The sequence below is a fragment of the Ranitomeya imitator genome, chromosome 1 (genome assembly GCF_032444005.1).
Source record: "Ranitomeya imitator isolate aRanImi1 chromosome 1, aRanImi1.pri, whole genome shotgun sequence".
Lineage (NCBI taxonomy): Eukaryota > Metazoa > Chordata > Amphibia > Anura > Dendrobatidae > Ranitomeya > Ranitomeya imitator.
Genome location: NC_091282.1, coordinates 1,018,225,368 through 1,018,242,766, shown reverse-complemented (window position 1 = coordinate 1,018,242,766; position 17,399 = coordinate 1,018,225,368). Strand labels below are relative to the sequence as shown.

At 41.5% G+C, this 17,399-nt stretch overlaps 1 protein-coding gene across 2 annotated transcripts in view; it reads left to right on the top strand.

Annotated features, from left to right (window-relative positions):
- Nucleotides 1-12,068, top strand: part of TBC1D9 (TBC1 domain family member 9) — a 74,835-nt gene extending 62,767 nt beyond the window's left edge. The window contains exons 16-21 of one of the 2 annotated variants that reach the window (XM_069743983.1): nucleotides 1,107-1,347; nucleotides 2,838-2,903; nucleotides 3,106-3,189; nucleotides 8,108-8,182; nucleotides 8,303-8,403; nucleotides 10,435-12,068. In XM_069743983.1, the coding sequence (XP_069600084.1) occupies nucleotides 1,107-1,347; nucleotides 2,838-2,903; nucleotides 3,106-3,189; nucleotides 8,108-8,182; nucleotides 8,303-8,403; nucleotides 10,435-11,136 (1,269 nt within the window). In that variant the 3' untranslated portion in view covers nucleotides 11,137-12,068. The remainder of the gene's footprint in view (nucleotides 1-1,106; nucleotides 1,348-2,837; nucleotides 2,904-3,105; nucleotides 3,190-8,107; nucleotides 8,183-8,302; nucleotides 8,404-10,434) is intronic. The other variant, XM_069743984.1, reaches the window with a different exon arrangement.
- Nucleotides 12,069-17,399: the final 5,331 nt, after the last annotated feature.

Sequence of the window (17,399 nt, the reverse complement as noted above, 5' to 3'; positions counted from 1 at the left end):
CCATAATTCTTACAAAATAAAGTGACATCCACTCCAGTTTTGCACAGTTGTAGGGGAAGCAGTATAGGATCCCACAAATATTTGAGGATGGGCCACCTTTGTAGAGGGGAACTTGAGTGAATTCCATGAGTTCATAGGGGGTCTGGTCCACTGAGGCTAAAACCTGCTGGTATTAGCAACAGAAGGTTTGGGGCAATGTGGTAGGGTTTTTATATTGTATCATATATTGTCAAGCCAGAAAAACGTTGCTAAGCACGGACTTCAAAAGTTACACAATTGATCAGAGACCTGAATTACTTTCTTTTGATTGAGAAGGGAGTCTATAGTTAGAGAGGGACCCCCGATAACTTTAAAAATCAGTAGGACAGATGGCTGGATTGTGCAAGAGTAGACAAAATCTCATGACCGTTAAAGTGTAGGATATTTTATATATTGATGTCTGCATCAAGTAAGATCATCTCATTTTCCCTGTAAGAGGAACTTTTGGGTGGTAGAGCATGGAGAAGTCCTGAAAAAATGTTGCTATACGCTGTATAAACAGGTAAAGGGAGTCTGTCCCCACAAAATAAGGGTACAAACCAAACACAGGCTCTCCGTGCACTCTTGGCATGGCCACGCAGCTCCGTGCATCTTCTCACTTACTCGTTTTGTATCGAAGTCCTCCTCTGACATCTATGTCTTTACAGTCGCCAATCAAGGATGAGGGGGTGTAAATGGTTCCAAACGAGTAGGTAGACAGGTGCTGAGCTATTTGGCCCCACCACACGCTTTGTTTTTACCATTTTTGTACAGGGTGGACACAGAAGTCACCCTTTGAAGTCCATTAGGTCATCATAATGCACACCTTTGTGTCGGTGTTTGAAGTTATATGCTGCTTTGGAGGTGGAAGTGGGCCTCCTTACCTCTTGGGTCCCTGCGCCATTGCACCAATTGTGTTTCCTCCCCTGATTTTGTCTTGACACGCTCCCTTTTATGGTTATCCGAACAGCAAATTCATAGTTTCTGACTCTTGGGCATGCTTACTTTATCGATTAAAACTCTACTTTACACTATATGTAATCTCTCATTTTGATATGGCTATGATCCTTCAATTTGTATTGTTTCAGGCTGAGCACCTGACCAGCTGCTACTGGGGAGGTACCAGCAGCTCCATCGAGCGTCATGACCCATCTTTGCCCTATCTTGAGCAATACCGCATAGACTTCCAACAGTTCAAGAGCTTGTTTGTCCTACTTTTTCCTTGGGCGTGTGGTACACACATGGATGTCATGGCTTTCCGCATCTTTAAGCTTCTGGATGGAAATGGCGATGGTTTAATCAACTTTCGAGAGTTTGTTTCGGGTCTAAGTGAGTATTTATTGGTTGGATTATATTTTATACATCGATATATATACAAAATAATCAATCAAATTACGTTTCTTAATAAAATAATAATGACTTCTAATGGCCAAAGTTAAAATTTCATATCCAAGTTCAGCTGATATGTCCTCTCTGACAGTATAAGAAATTAAAGTACCGTACCTGCAGGAAACATTATAAAAGACCAATGCTTCAAGAACAATGCTCTACCAGTCCCTACTGGTCATTCCCTGCAGCAGTGACTTGCTGTATATCTACGTGACCATTGCAGCCAAATACTGGCTTCAGCAATGGAGCTGGCATGTGTTGCCATTGAGAGCAATGTACATATGTGCAGCATATCATCACTGCAGGAAAGATGAACAAAGACCAGATGAAGCCACCATCACTTTACCACTGGCACGCCACACACCACTCCTCTGCCTCCAAGGGAGGAGACAGTTTCTGCTGTATACCTCCGAGATAGATATATGTAGTTGCAAAACTGCTTAACTTTTGTGACTTTTTGCCATTTCTTATGCCAGTTTCTCACAGTACTGACAAAATGGCTAGTGCTGGTACGCGGGAATGGCGGGGTGGGATACCAAAGCTCATCCAATTCACGAAGAGCCATGGCATTTTCTATGCCAGAAATCTCACTCCAGTACCTGATTGGGGTGAGATTTTTGGTGTAACTCACAGAGGCGCACATCATTCGTTAGATGCTTCAGATTTTTGAAGAGGCATGCACCTCTCTATGAATCAGTAGGGTTTGACTTCAGTCCACCCCCTCATCAAGTCCGGTGTGAATCAGGCTCACTTTGTGCTATACTGTTTTAATTTTCTTATCGTTATGTGTTGTGTTGTCTGTTTTTTGTTTTTAGATTGTTGTTTTGCTTTATAGAATCGTGCAACAGGCGGCAATTCCATAAAGTAAAAATCTAAACTAAAGTATACCGGATCAAATGAGGCCAAATGGAAGCTCTTTTGCTCTTGGTCAGCTGAATAGTAGCCTATTAGTGATGAGCGAACGTGCTCGGATAACGCCTTATCCGAGCATGCTGGGGTGTTATCCGACTATCTGGGAGTTCTGGTATATTATGTTCGAGTTCCTGTGGCTGCATGATTCTTGGCTGTTAGACAGCACATGTGGGGATTCCCTAACGAACAGGATGTTCCCACATGTTGAGGCTGTCTAACAACCACAAATCATGCAGCCACAGGGACTGGAACATAATGGACGAGCACTACCAGATACTCTGATAACACCTGAGCATGCTTGGATAAGACGTAATCCGAGCACATTAGCTCATCACTAGAGCCTATTGGTACATATGATATATGCACCAGGAGCACTCGGAGAGCAGACACTGTGCAAAGTAGTGAGTTATTGTGGTGCGCACAATGTCTAGTGGTTAGTCCACCCTCTCTGATCAGATACCAGATTTACTGCCGTAACGGATCAGCCTAGTGTGGTAATGCGGTATTTATGTCCTCAGGTGCAGCCTGCCATGGTGACCTCACAGAAAAGCTGAAGCTGTTGTACAGAATGCACATATTGCCTGGTGAGTTCAGATCTATTGAGCATTACATCAGCCCTCACACATTTCTGGTATACGTGGATAGAAATGACTGCCGATAAGATCAAGGTTTACAACGCTTGTACGTTATTCTTGCTTTATAGGGATCACTAAACTGTTTGAAATGTTGAATCCACAGACCTTTAACCTATATAGTGATATGATAACACATTATTGACCTTTTCAGACCTGTCTCCAGACCAAGAAGAACCAGATTCTGCTTTTGAGGCCGCCCAGTACTTTGAAGACATCGCACCTGAGTGTAGCCAAGGTATGCCATCATCCATGTAAGCAGATTTGCAGCTATTACAACCTCAGGTTGATGGTGACCACACCACTAGACTAGATTAGCTAGTTTGTAACCTTGAACAATTTGTATGTTGGTTTATCTTTACCAAAAAAGTGATAGATTAATTCCGAACATCAATCATTGATTGCTGGTTGTATTAGTCTCTGACTTCCGTAAAAAGTGTTGTAAATCCAACATCTCCCCCAATTCCTCATTATAGGGACTGCAGACTTGTGAATCCTCACATAGTGCAGGATTCTCCGTGATCGGGAGTGGCGGGCTCGTGATCGCAAGTATGTGAGCGAGGCCGGACACAGTCTATACAGAATGTGGCCGTAAGTATGTAAATCACATACTTGCGATAACATGACATCCCCCCCCCCCCCGTTCCCAGCAGCGGAGAATCCTCACAATGCAAGCGATGTGAGGATTCATAAGTCTGCAGTCAAATAGTGACTGCAGACTTGTAGCCAAAGACTGAACCACCTCTTTAAGGTAAACTGGCACAACACTGAGGGCTATCAATGCTTGCCTGTGTACAGTCAGTCATTGCCTAAAGTTGCATGAATATATAAAAACTGATGAAAAGCTTATAATTGTACTCCTGTAACCATACAAACATCTGACTAAAAGATCTGAAAATGCCGACTCCGCAAACTTTCAGAAAGCCCTAATTTTTGTCGGTCTCCAAACTTTTGTCCACAGCTGCATGGTTGGTTTTGTCAATTGACATATTTATTCTGTGCTTAGTTTGCAACAACGTTTTATGCCCGATTCATCAACATTGACATTTTGCATATCAGTCTTGAAGCGCTGGCAGTAAGATGCAGCAACTTCATCAAGGAGCATATGGTTCTTATTGAGTTTGGTGCATCCTTTACGTTCCGTGCGCCAATAACTGAAGCACATTTCTGGCATAATCTATGTCACGTGGCATAAATTCTCATGAATTAGTTGGACCTGCTTGGTCCTGCCCCAGTTCCTCTGACTTTTCAGAATTTTTTTGTAGCTGGCATGGAGTGGTGGAACTGTCAAAAGTTGCAAAATGTTAGCCCAATTTCAAGTTGCACAAACAATGTGACCTTTATTTATTTTTTTACACCAGAATTCAGGTGAAAACGCACTAAAAAAAAAAATTAGGCCCTCTGGCTTTGACATGCATAACCAGGCTCCTGCTGAAAAAGCAGACCTAAGTGTGAACACCATACCTGCCATTTAACCCATTAGATACCACTATCCATAGAAACAACAGCACCTTAGTGTTTAGACAGAGGGAAATGGCTCCCACTGTCAGCCTATTGCCCCCGATCAGTGGGGATGACCATGGCTACTGCCTTAGTCATTCCATATTTTTTTATAAATCTAATTTTCCCTGTAACTAGGGCTGGTATATTAGCCCAAATTACAGGGCAAATTCAACCTCTTGGCTGAATAGCAATGCTGACCTGGGCCTGTTAGGACCCAGTAGCTACTGCTCCCTCTCTACACTCAAAAATCAAATGATCACTGGGTCCAGAGGAGGGAAGCACTGTGAGTTCTTCCTATTCTGTATACAGTGCATGTTTGGATTTATATGCAGCGATTGTAGAGCACACAGAAGTGGACTGTTAGTAACATATATGTATAATTTCGATTATAATGCAAATGCTATTTTTCTCTGATTTTCCTAAATGGTCAATGCAAATGGTTCAGTATAATATTCAAATGATCAACCATTGGTATCTAAATCAAAATGTATTGGATAACAGTATTTAAAAAAAAAAAAAACTAAAACTCAAAATGCACTGTTCCAAAGTACAGTATTAAGCACAGTAGTGTTTAAAAACATTTTATGGGTTGTAAAGACCTGAAAATGTTTTTTTGTTGAATTTGCAGCATTAAGAAGTCACATTTATGAAAATCAAAAGCTTTTTCTATCATAAACCTCTTAACGGGCCGAGTTACATGTTAATTGAACTTGCAAGTTTTTGGATAGTTTTTGCTTGGATGTCTTCACAGGATGTCAGAATAGCCACCCAGAGCGGCTGTTTTGATGTGAACTGCTTCACACCCTCATAGATCTTTTGCTTGCTGATACTCCAAAGGTTCTCAATAGGGTTGAAGTCAGAATGGTGGCCACCCCATGAGTCCTTTTATACCCATAGCGGTCAATGCCTCAGAGTTACTCATTCCAGCATGAGATGGTGCATTGTCATGAATGAAGATCATTTTTCTACTTATGGCGCAGGTCTTTTTGTACCATGGAATAAAGTGGTCAGTCAGAAATTCTATATACTTTGCCAATGTTATTTTAACACCTTCACTTAAGTTTTCGAGACATATCTAATGTATTCATACCTTGTCCAAAGCATTGCTCTATTTGTCGCTTTTCAGCAACAGAGCAATCCTATTTCTTTCCCATCTTTCTTGAAACTTGTGGCCTCCTTAATGATGTAGAACTACTTCTTAAGTAGTTTTCCTTGAATTGGGCTCACTAGGCAAACTAATTTTGATAGATTGAGATTGAGTTCAGTAATCCAAAGGTCCCTGAGACTCAATACCATAGATGAGTTTATTTGAAAACAAAAAAATTACATCTTTAAGACCCTTAAATCCAATTTGCATAATAATGTCTAATGCAGTGTAGTTAAAACACTATTTTTCTTTTGTCAGCCTTCCAAAATATTGGAATAAAAATTGCTAAAAACATCTCAAAACTGTGCCAATGAAAACCCCTCATCTAACTCTGTCAATACAAACATAAGTTGTAGCTCTCAGAATATGGCAACAAAACAAATGATTTTCGATACATGTATTTTATTGCACAAGAGTACGAATTTTGGTATTGCACTGATCCGGAGAATAAAGGTAATTTTGTCATTTTTACCACAAGATAAATACTGTAAAATAAGATCCCTTTTTTTAAAAGTTGTGTAATGGATCATTTATTTTCCTTTGGGGGAGAATTGAAAAAAAAGTTCCTCTGGCACATAAAATCTACCCAGAATTGTAGCATAGAGAAATAAAACTTGGCCATACAAGGATTGTTTATTATGGGGTATGTCGACTGAAATGAAATGTCCATGAAGGTCCTCATGAAGGTTAATAAAAGCTCTATTTTAAAGGTGGTAGTTGACCTTAAAAATATTACGCTTCTAGTTGAGTTGAGCAAAAAGCTTTTTTTTTAAGCACAATATTGTAATCTAAATATCTAAAGAAGTCTGGTTCAGTGCAACCACCACTAGGGAAAGTGTACAAAATCCAACAGCAAGGATAATAATAAATAATAATAATTTTTATTTATATAGCGCCAACATATTCCGCAGCACTTCACAATTAAGGATACATTTTGACTGTATATTACACACTATATAAGCTCTACAAAGCATCATTCCCTGAGCCAAATCTCCCAACCATTCCAGATTCAGTGGGACAGTCCCGAATTTGGGTAGGTGTCCTGATAGGCCGGGGGGAATGTCCCTACACAGATACAGTGGAAGGAATTATCAGATCCACGCTCAATAGTTCAGTCTGGGTAAAGGCTGAAGGAACTTTAAGTCACATGACCTTTTAAAGTCACATGATAGGCAGGAGAACTCAACTTGGTCACAGAGGGGCAGGACACACGAGCAAATGAGGATATGACACTGTGTCAGTGATTGACGACATAATTCTGTTTATGGGTAGTTGTGAAGCCCTCATACTATGTGGCTGCTGGGAATTCGGGTATCATACTTTGAGAGAGGGACTGTAGGGCAGGCACCATATGGTCTGTGTGTGGTGGGGGATGCCATACTCTGTGAGGGAATCATTCTATGTGGGGGAGCTTTGGGGGCATTATACCCAGTAATGGACTCATACTCTGTGGGGCCGCATTCTGTGTGTGGAGAGTAGAGAGGACTTCATACTGTCTGTGTATGTGAAGGAATGGGATGTGCTGTGGGATCATCATGCTGTGTGGGGGATACTGTAAAGTCAGCACGCAATGAAGGCTTTATAATGTATGGGGGTGTCCTATTTTATATGGACTGGGACTCTGTAAGATTAGGGAAGTGGCTTAGTGTGAAAATAAATAGAAATTGCTGCTGCACACTAACACTAATTAGGCTTGCTGCTATACGTGTCCCTCATTCCAATGTTTCTAAGGTGGGAGGTATGCCTGAGCCCCTCTAGTGGTAGCTACAGCTTCCTGTCATGTAAGACAATAAACATGGAAGAGCGCAGCATGAGAAGCACCAGGTGGTTTGACTGGGATGTTGCAATGGAAGGTGGGGGGATTAGCCTCTCACCTGGAATGGTTGTACACCCCTGCACAACTCCGGTAGCGGACCTCTCCGTGCAATCCTGCTCTGTTGCTCCAGGACCGCTCCTGTGCTTCCTGGTCTGGTCACGTGGGCCCAAGATCCAGTCACGTGATGCACCTTCACAGGATGTGACGTCACTTCAGGTCCTGTTGCCTGGAGATGAGCTCTCTGGCCCCAAGCTGCTCCAGCCACAAACCCTCAAGGGGAATGTAAACGTTTTTTGGGGAAAAAATGTGGTCAATTTAAGGAGCGCTATGGTGGTTCAATAAAAGGTTTGTTCACCACAAATCTATTGCAGTGTGCTCTATAGCCATAGCGCTCCTTAAATTGACCACATTTTTTCCAAAAAAAACCCGCTTCCTGTTATGGCAGTTTTTTTTGCTGCTCAGTGCTAGACCTCCTGTTACGCACTCCATAGCAGTGGTATGGTCTGTCCCTATGGTAGGTATGCCAATGATTCATACAGAACTGTGTTTAACATTACACTACAAAGACATCGGTTGCAGTTACAATACAATACCGTTACTGCGTATTTGCGACGGTAGTGAGATATCATTTGCGATTTGCTGCAGCAAACATCTAAGAGATGTTTCTCCATTTCCTGTGTTGTCCTTAAGTTGCTGCAATTGAGTTGAGAAGCCAGAAAAGGACAGAAGAAGGCTTTGTTGCCGTCAGTCTTAAAAAGGCTAAAGGTAACGCCTAGTGGTCACAGTGTCTGTGTTGTGCTTGTAGTGGGAACAGTAACATGTGATTATTGTGACTGGAACTTTCATATGGCTGAACATGTAAACTATTGCTTTTTCTTTTATTAGTTAGGAAAACAAGACACGATAACCGAAATTATCTCCGGTTGTGGGCACAAGAAAACCGGTCTAGGCAAAAAGTCGCTGCAGAATTACCCAAGTTAAATCAGGTATTGCCTTGATGCCAAGCTTGTATGTTACCATTATTCTACTTATACTTCTTTACATGTATAATTGACTAAAATGTATATTAGCTAGGTGCGTATCTAGAGGCCAGTTTGCAGGGCACGTCCTGGGTGCCAGTGAGATGCCAACTTTACTGTACTGGGGTACCCTGGTATTAGGCAAGTTGAGTGAAGTAAGGCCTTGCTGCAACTCATATTTTCGCTCAAACAGAGAACCTACTCAGTATACTTAATGGGGTTGTCCACATTCATTTAACAGATGTGTTGGGGACGTAATTTTATGGCCTTTATTAGTGTATAAGTATTACAGGTTCCCCACCTGCACTTTCCTCACAGACTGCACAGCTTTATAGTCCTCAAAAATGGCAGGAAGTAGAGAAGCGTGAACAAAACTGTCCATAGTGGCCTCTAATTGGATAACAGCCGAAGAGTTTTACAATTGGGGAGGGTGATGGACAGGTCAGGACACACTCTCCTCCTTGTTGTGGACCAGAGAGCTGTGCCATCTATGAGGAAAGCTACACTAACAAGTTCAAGAAGAGAAACTGTCATACCCATGTAATAGGAAGGGCCACTAAGTAATCTCCCCAATGTATCTGTTAATATAAAAGATAAAGTAGTTGACCCTTTTATGTCCTTGATTTCTTATTTTCGATTTTGGTCAGGTTATTACAATCAGCTTTCCTTGGAGACTAAGTGTAAAAAATATTTGATTATTTATTAATGACTATCTCCATTATTCTGCTAGATTTAGGAAAATATATATTCAGGAGATTGGACATGTGCTTTTTTCATCCATACTATGTAACCCCTGTTGGTGTTCTGGAGGTAATTATATTGCTTGATAATAAAGACCTCCATACACAGTAGATAAGACAGCCGCCGATTTAGTCGGGATTAGCCCAAAATCAAATGCAAATGGGGGGCCCCCTAACTTTCTCTCCCGAAAGATGTTGGGGGAGAGAAGGATCTAGTCTGTTAAATTTCAATAGCCATTCCTTTTGGTCATTTAGGGAAGCCAATGTCAGACGAGAGAGGCATTGGGTCTCTTATTTAGGACACCGTAGCACTCGGACGAGCTGTCCTATGGATGGGGGAAGTTGAAGGAGAGAGCGGTCAGTCAAACTATCGTTTGGCCAACGCTTTGTCACAGATATAAAGTAAAAATGGATAAAAATAATTTTAACTCTTTAAACTGAAAAGACTTGGTGAAATGCATATTGACTGGGGATCAACAGAGGTACATATTGAGGACCCCCTCTGTACAAGTTGTCCCGCCATAATGGGGCCATGTTTTACCACCCTGGGAAGAAAAGCTTGTTGTTCGTTTACGATTATGCCCAAATAATGTCCATTAAGCCAATATCCTAAACCTTTATTACTAATGATGCAGATAAGCCTAGTGGGCCTCCCAACTCGAGAGAGGTTTTGTTGGCTTAACAGCTATCTAATACGCATGATTAGCCTAAAGGTTCATGTACACTGTGCGATGTGTGTTAAAAGACCGCCAAAGTGCTTCCGGTCGGCGTTTGTTTAATATCCTGTTTACACAGGCAGTCCCCTCTTCCAATGCACACCAAATAATCTAATAGACTGTTCAGTGTATATAAACAGTCATTGTTTTTGGCAACACAAGACTATGTTGCCGCCAACCATGACCTGTTGTGCAAACCAAAAGATCATTTCACCCGACAAATGATCGTTTGCTTGTTCATCTGGTGATCAGCAGCCTGTTTAGATTGCAAGCTTGTGAACAAGCATTCCTAGATACGCACATCACTGTCAAAATGAACTGTGGATCTAGATGCATAAGCAATCCAGAGTTCATCCTCTCAGACAAGAAAATCCCCAAGTGGTCATGTAAGTGGGAATAATGAAAGTCCGGTAGTAGCCTTTTTGTGTGCCGTACTATGCAGACTACAATGTATCAAGCTTATCTTGTTAATTTCTCTAAACCGTGTCAGAGAAAATTCAATCACACTAATTGTTAATTTTGTCTCGATTGTTTACTTCTAGGGGCAGTTTATTGAGTTATGTAAGACCATGTACAATATATTTAGTGAGGATCCAAATGAGCAGGAACTCTACCATGCAACTGCTGCTGTTACCAGCTTATTGCTTGAGATTGGTGAGGTGGGCAAACTCTTGTGCATGCAACCTTCAGAAGAAACTCCCAGTCACTGCAGCACAGAAACTCAAAGTAGGGTTCTTGGAAAGAAGCCCGTCCAAACTTATCAGTATGTGCAATCAGGAGCCTTCTCAAGCCTCGTTTCCACTGATAACACAGACGAAATTCACTCTGATCAAATGGAGGAGGTCAAGCTTGAGGACTCTTCTCCAAGAGACACCGGGGCCTGCTCATCTATGCTCATATCAGATGACGAGACAAAAGACGATAGTTCCATGTCTTCATACTCTGTATTGAGTGCCGGGTCACATGAAGATGATAAACTACAGTGTGAAGATATTGGTGATGACACCATCCTTGTACGAAGTCGCCACCATGCTTCTTTGCCTGTCAGTACTAGTCTGGACCAAGACTGGGCTGTTACATTCGAGCAGTTCCTTGCTTCTCTCTTGACAGAGCCAGCTATTGTCAGATACTTTGAGAAACCGGTGTCCATGATGGCTAGAATAACTAATGCTAAAAATGTTAGACTGATGGGGAAAGCTTTCCCTTCTACAAGTGACTATGAGATTGCTACCATCTCGGGCTGAAGAACACTAGGGAGTTGTATATACTACTCTACCATGGTAGAGTCTGGATCCCATTAACCCTATTAGAAGAGCAACCTCTGTTTTTAATATTTTAGTCCAAAATGCACAATTTGCAATGACCATCTGAAGATTTTATGGATTTTAACCTAGCATTCTCCTTGGGATGCACCCATTACATAGGCATGAGTACAAACAATTTTAAATAACTAATTAAGGTTTTTAGACTACATAAGTACATATAAACCTAACCTGAAAATAGGATTGTATATTTTGTCCTCTATACAACAAGACTGTATTGTACTGACGGTAAGACCACATATGGTAAAACACACTATCCTTTTTAGGTGAAATATTACATCCTGTGTCTTCTAAGAATCCTGTAAATAAGTTATTACGTGAACTTGGATATATTTAGTCAGTTGGAATGCATTGACACTTTACTATACAGTATCCCATCCTCCTTTATGCTGGTTTTTGCTGTCTTTTGAGCACCTGCACTTTGAGTTCCTGCTTTGTTATACATTGAATTGTCAGTTCATCATTATGTCTATCATTTGGCTTTTTTTTACCCCTCTCCTCAATTAATATGGTGCTACTCCAGGAAAAAAGTGTATTTGGTGATTTGACAATATTTAAAAAAATTGCTGCAAGTCTGTGTTGGACCTTAAAAGATTGTTTTGTTGTAGAAGGATGTGGAGTGCACAAAGGTTTTCCACTTATGACTTCATTTTGTAACGTGCATCAATGCCTTTTTGTGTGTATATAATTTTTTTAGTTTGGAAATTCTTATTTTTTTAAAGCTATTTTTAATTTCAGGTAGTTATTGTAATATGTATATATTGAACCCCATAGATGTTAAGAAAATGTAACGATAAACCAATGCTGCTGTTTTGTTCTTCTGTTTACAAAAAATAAAAGGGTTCATTCAGAAACTGTCCTCTCATTCATGCACTTTTTTTTTATTTGTCATGCAAAATAATGTTAATGTTGAATAATCTGAGCTACTGATTAAAGGAGATGTGTGCTAATTTACTATGGTATGATTAGTATTAGGGACTGCTGTAGTATCGATCTGCATACACTTCAGCAGAAAGGATTTATACAGGAATATACACTGCTCAAAAAAAATAAAGGGAACACTTAAACAACAGAATATAACTCCCAAGTAAATCAAACTTCTGTGAAATCAAACTGTCCACTTAGGAAGCAACACTGTTTGACAACCAATTTCACATGCTGTTGTGCAAATGGAATGGACCACAGATGGAAATTATTGGCAATTATCAAGACACACTCAATAAAGGAGTGGTTCTGCAGGTGAGGACCACAGACCACATCTCAGTACCAATGCTTTCTGGCTGATATTTTGGTCACTTTTGAATGTTGGTTGTGCTTTTACTCTCGTGGTAGCATGAGACGGACTCTACAACCCACACAAGTGGCTCAGGTAGTTCAGCTCATCCAGGAAGGCATATCAATGCGAACTGTGGCAAGAAGGTTTGCTGTGTCTGTCAGTGTAGTGTCCAGAGGCTGGAGGCGCTACCAGGAGACTGGCCAGTACACCAGGAGACATGGAAGGGGCCATAGGAGGGCAACAACCCAGCAGCAGGACCGCTACCTCGGCCTTTGTGGAATGAGGAACAGGAGAAGCAATGCCAGAGCCCTGCAAAATGACCTCCAGCAGGCCACAAATGTGCATGTGTCTGCACAAACGGTTAGAAACCGACTCCATGAGGATGGTCTGAGTGCCCAACGTCCACAGATGGGGGTTGTGCTCACAGTCCAACACCGTGCAAGACGCTTGGCATATGTCACAGAACACCAGGATTGGCAAATTCGCCACTGGTGCCCTGTGCTCTTCACAGATGAAAGCAGGTTCACACTGAGCACGTGACAGACGTGACACAGTCTAAAGATGCCGTGGAGAGCGATCTGCTGCCTGCAACATCCTTCAGCATGACCGGTTTGGCAGTGGGTCAGTAATGGTGTGGGGTGGCATTTCTTTGGAAGGCTGCACAGCCCTCTATGTGCTCACCAGAGGTAGCCTGATTGCCATTGGGGTACCAAGATGAGATCCTCAGAGACCATATGCTGGTGCCGTTGGCCCTGGGTTCCTCCTAATGCAGAACAATGCCAGACCTCATGTGGCTGGAGTGTCAGCAGTTCCTTCAAGATGAAGGCATTGAAGCTATGGACTGGCCCGCCCGTTCCCCAGACCTGAATCCGATTGAACACCTCTGGGACATCATGTCTCGCACCATCCACCAACGTCACGTTGCACCAGAGACTGTCCAGGAGTTGGCGGATGCTTTAGTCAAGGTCTGGGAGGAGATCCCTCAGGAGACCATCCGCTTCCTCATCGGGAGCATGCCCAGGCATTGTAGGGGGGTTATTCAGGGACATGGAGGCCACACACACTACTGAGCATCATTTCTTTGTCTTGAGGCATTTCCACTGAAGTTGGATCAGCCTGTAACTTCATTTTCCACTTTGATTTTGAGCATCATTAAAACTCCAGACCTCCGTGGGATATCAGTTGTGATTTACATTGATAATTTGTAGGTTTTATTGTTCTCCACACATTACACTATGTAATAAATAAAGATTTACAACTGGAATATTTTATTCAATGATATCTAGGATGTGCGATTTTAGTGTTCCCTTTATTTTTTTTTGAGCAGTGTATTTCAGAGAAACAGTGCCACGTTTTGTTCAAAGGCAGTGTCTGGTATTCAGGAAAAAACAAAATCCAGCTCACCATACCGACATTCCCAAGAGCTCGGAGCACGGAACCGCTGTGTCAGGGCGTAGACGAACAGGAAAGAGAAGGAGATCCAGCTCAACGAAATAGTGAAAAATCCATAGTTTATTTCACTTAAAATATAGTGAAAGGACAAAACATCAGCATACAAAAAAATATTATAAAACCAAGGTCAACGCGTTTCCGGTGACTAAGCACCCTTAATCATGATTAAGGGTGCTTAGTCACCGGAAACGCGTTGACCTTGGTTTTATAATATTTTTTTGTATGCTGATGTTTTGTCCTTTCACTATATTTTAAGTGAAATAAACTATGGATTTTTCACTATTTCGTTGAGCTGGATCTCCTTCTCTTTAGTGTCTGGTATTGCATGGCAACAATCAGTTTAACAACTGTGAATTTTTGCAAGGGCTCTCCATCTAAGATTAATAACATGCTTAAAGGGAACCTGTCATCTTAAAAACAGTTAGTAGCATTTAGATATGGGGCTAATCTGCAGGTTAATAGTGTTCCAAAGGCATGCGACTGTCATACTGAAAGCCTGGCTACCAAGAAGAAAGGGATTTTATTCCTCCAGTTTTCAGTGGCCGGTGCAGCTTCAGTCACCACTCAGTAGATAGCGAGCGGCGGCTGTAACCACGCTTCGCAGTGACAGATGGCCTACTTAGCAGTGTATCAGTGCTGAGCCGGCTTTCAGTCAGTGCCAGGACGTGGTTACAGCTGCTGCTTACTGTGTGCTGACTGGTGACTGAAGCCACACCTCTATGACTGAAAGCTGGAAGCATCCGGGAGGAATAAAGTTAATTTTCCTCCCTGTAGCCAGGCTCTCAGTGTGGTGGACGCACGGCTTTAGAACGCTATTAACCAGCAGATTAACCTCATTTCTGCATGTTAATAGCAATTGGGAACAAGACACGTTCCCTTTAATTGCTCAGTTGATAGATTTGGAAATGCAAAGGTAAATTTTACAGAACCGATACAACTTCGCTACAGTAATCTTCTACAACTGTGCTGAAGTGGATATTTTGCCCCAACGTTAAAGTTAAAACGTACAAGCATTAATCTTTTATGATGAACATTAAATGATTTGGCCATGACATACAGTTGCAGGGCCAAATAGTTCTATATGTCACTGCTACATCGCAGCGTAATGCAGGTGAATGGGTTCAAATTGCGACCCCTGGCTGGGTAAGCAAATTACGAAACGTTGAACCCATTCAAATTTTTTCTACATTCTTGTGGTACCCTAGGGGTGGCTTTTTAAACTGTATTATGCTGCAGTAGCACATGATGAGCTGTGGCTGGGCAACCTGCTGCTCTAGCATTTGCGACCCTTGAGAAGTAAACGTTATTCTTCAACACCACAACATTAATAAGCGCACAAATCACCTATTTCAAATAAAGAAGTCTGCACCCAAACTGCAAATTGGTGTTTGAGGAAAGGGGCGGAACCTTCTTGAATTGCTTGTACCAAGCTAGCAAGTTTACTATAAGACAAGTGATAAATTGCTGATCGATGAGGGACTCCCCACAGATCCTAATATTCCTCGCAGTCCTATATTACAATGGTAGATGGGACACTTGTTTTGATCGCCACTTCAGATGGAGCAGTGAAGAGCCCTGTTCTCCAGGATTGGTGAAAATCCCAGCAGCGGGATCCATGTTCTTCTAATGACATTATGATGCATATTGCCTCGCTGCTCAGTAGCAATACTGCTAAATTTATTTTTGTCATTGAATAAGTATTTCTATAGAAATGCTTTTACGTAAATCGTGGTCTCTGTACTCATCAGAGTTCATTGGACTTCGTTTTAAGGTGAACTGATGCAAGCAGTATGGCAGCTATTTGAATTGCATAGGAAATGTTTGTCTATCTTGACCTTTAACTTTTACTACGTAAGTGTTGTAGACCTAAAAACGATAGTCAAGGGCCCAATATGTTTAGATAGAAGCCTTATTAAAGGCTAGAAACAAAATGGAGCTCTAATACTGCCATGCATATACGAAGGGAGATTAATTCATAAAGTGTTTTAGCAATGTAAGTTTTTACAGATGGTGAAGACTCTATCAAGAATTTCGGTCGGAGATTCAATTATTTTGGGCATGAAGAATAGTGAACCCTGTAGCGAAACCCCATGCAAGTCAATAGGGTATGCTGCGAATCTGCAAAGTTTGAACAATCAAGTAGAGTTGAGATCCAATGGATCTACCATGATGTCGCCAAAAATCATGCTAACAATCAATTTGACAACAATGCAGATCTATGTGGGCCCTCGCACCGAGATTAATGTCACATAACAGATTAATTTTTAATAGCTCAATTGGTAGATTTACAGTAGTAAGCAATAATCTGTTAGGCAAACTTCACATGTCCACATTTCACTCATCATGTACTGACCGGAATGTCTGATCTGATTGGTGTCCCCACCATGAGCACACAGCTTCATCTATGCCTATGAGGAGATTGGTTCATGTCCGCTGACCCGTGGTCACTCTGGAAATGGCAGCCCATACAAGGTCCATCAAATGTGAGGCCAAGCTTAGAGGCTTGGGGGTCATGATCTAATGTATTCAAATTTTATCAGCTTCTCTATCTGATAGAGTATATGCAGTGCCTTAATTACAATTGTACTTTTATGTTATTGATTATTGTAAGGTCTTGGAAAATGCATTTAATAATAAGAAATCTCATTTACGAGGCCCCTTGTACAATTTGTTTATCTTGTTTTTAACAAAAAGGAAGATCACATCTTTAACACAAGTGAGACAACCTTTATAGAATTCCCATAAGGTGAATCATAAAATAAGTGATTGCATACTTCCTGCTCCGCCATTTTTCCGATACAGTGTACCCCAGCAATCACATAACTGCTGCAAATAATCAGCGTCTGTTGATCGGCTACAGCCTTCACTATTCAGACTTCTGCTTGGACAGAAAACTTGAACCAAAACAGGTGAAAATTGTTAGTAACCCAAGTTATAATTCAATGACTCTTAAGATGGCATGTCAATGTGTTTTGATTTGCTCCTGGCTCTTCAGATTGTGCTGACAGACACAGAAGACCACCTTGCGATGGCATGGATAGAGGAGCAAATGGTGCAACCTGAATGTGCTTCAGGCACCAACTCCTGCTACCGGTAGTGAAAAGGACACCGGCAAAACACAAAACTAGAGCAGAATCAAGATCAGGAGAGAGATTGTTTCCAGCACCCTCAAAAAGTTTTTTTTGGAGGTTGTCTTGCCGTTACCTCTAAAGTTCACGTGTCGTCACTTTCATTTGCACCAAAGCAGGTGAAAATGTTTCCCAATCACTTCTGGTTCCTAATTAATGGCCCTAAGGTTCAATGAATCTGTAGTTATACTTTGATGGGCAAGTCTTCCCTTAATTTTTTTGAGCAGTATATATATGTTTACCGTATGTTTTTAATTTTGGGGGCAATGGGAAGGGAGTGACACAAATGTGGACACATACCCTCAATAAAGAAAGAAAAGATCTTTTTG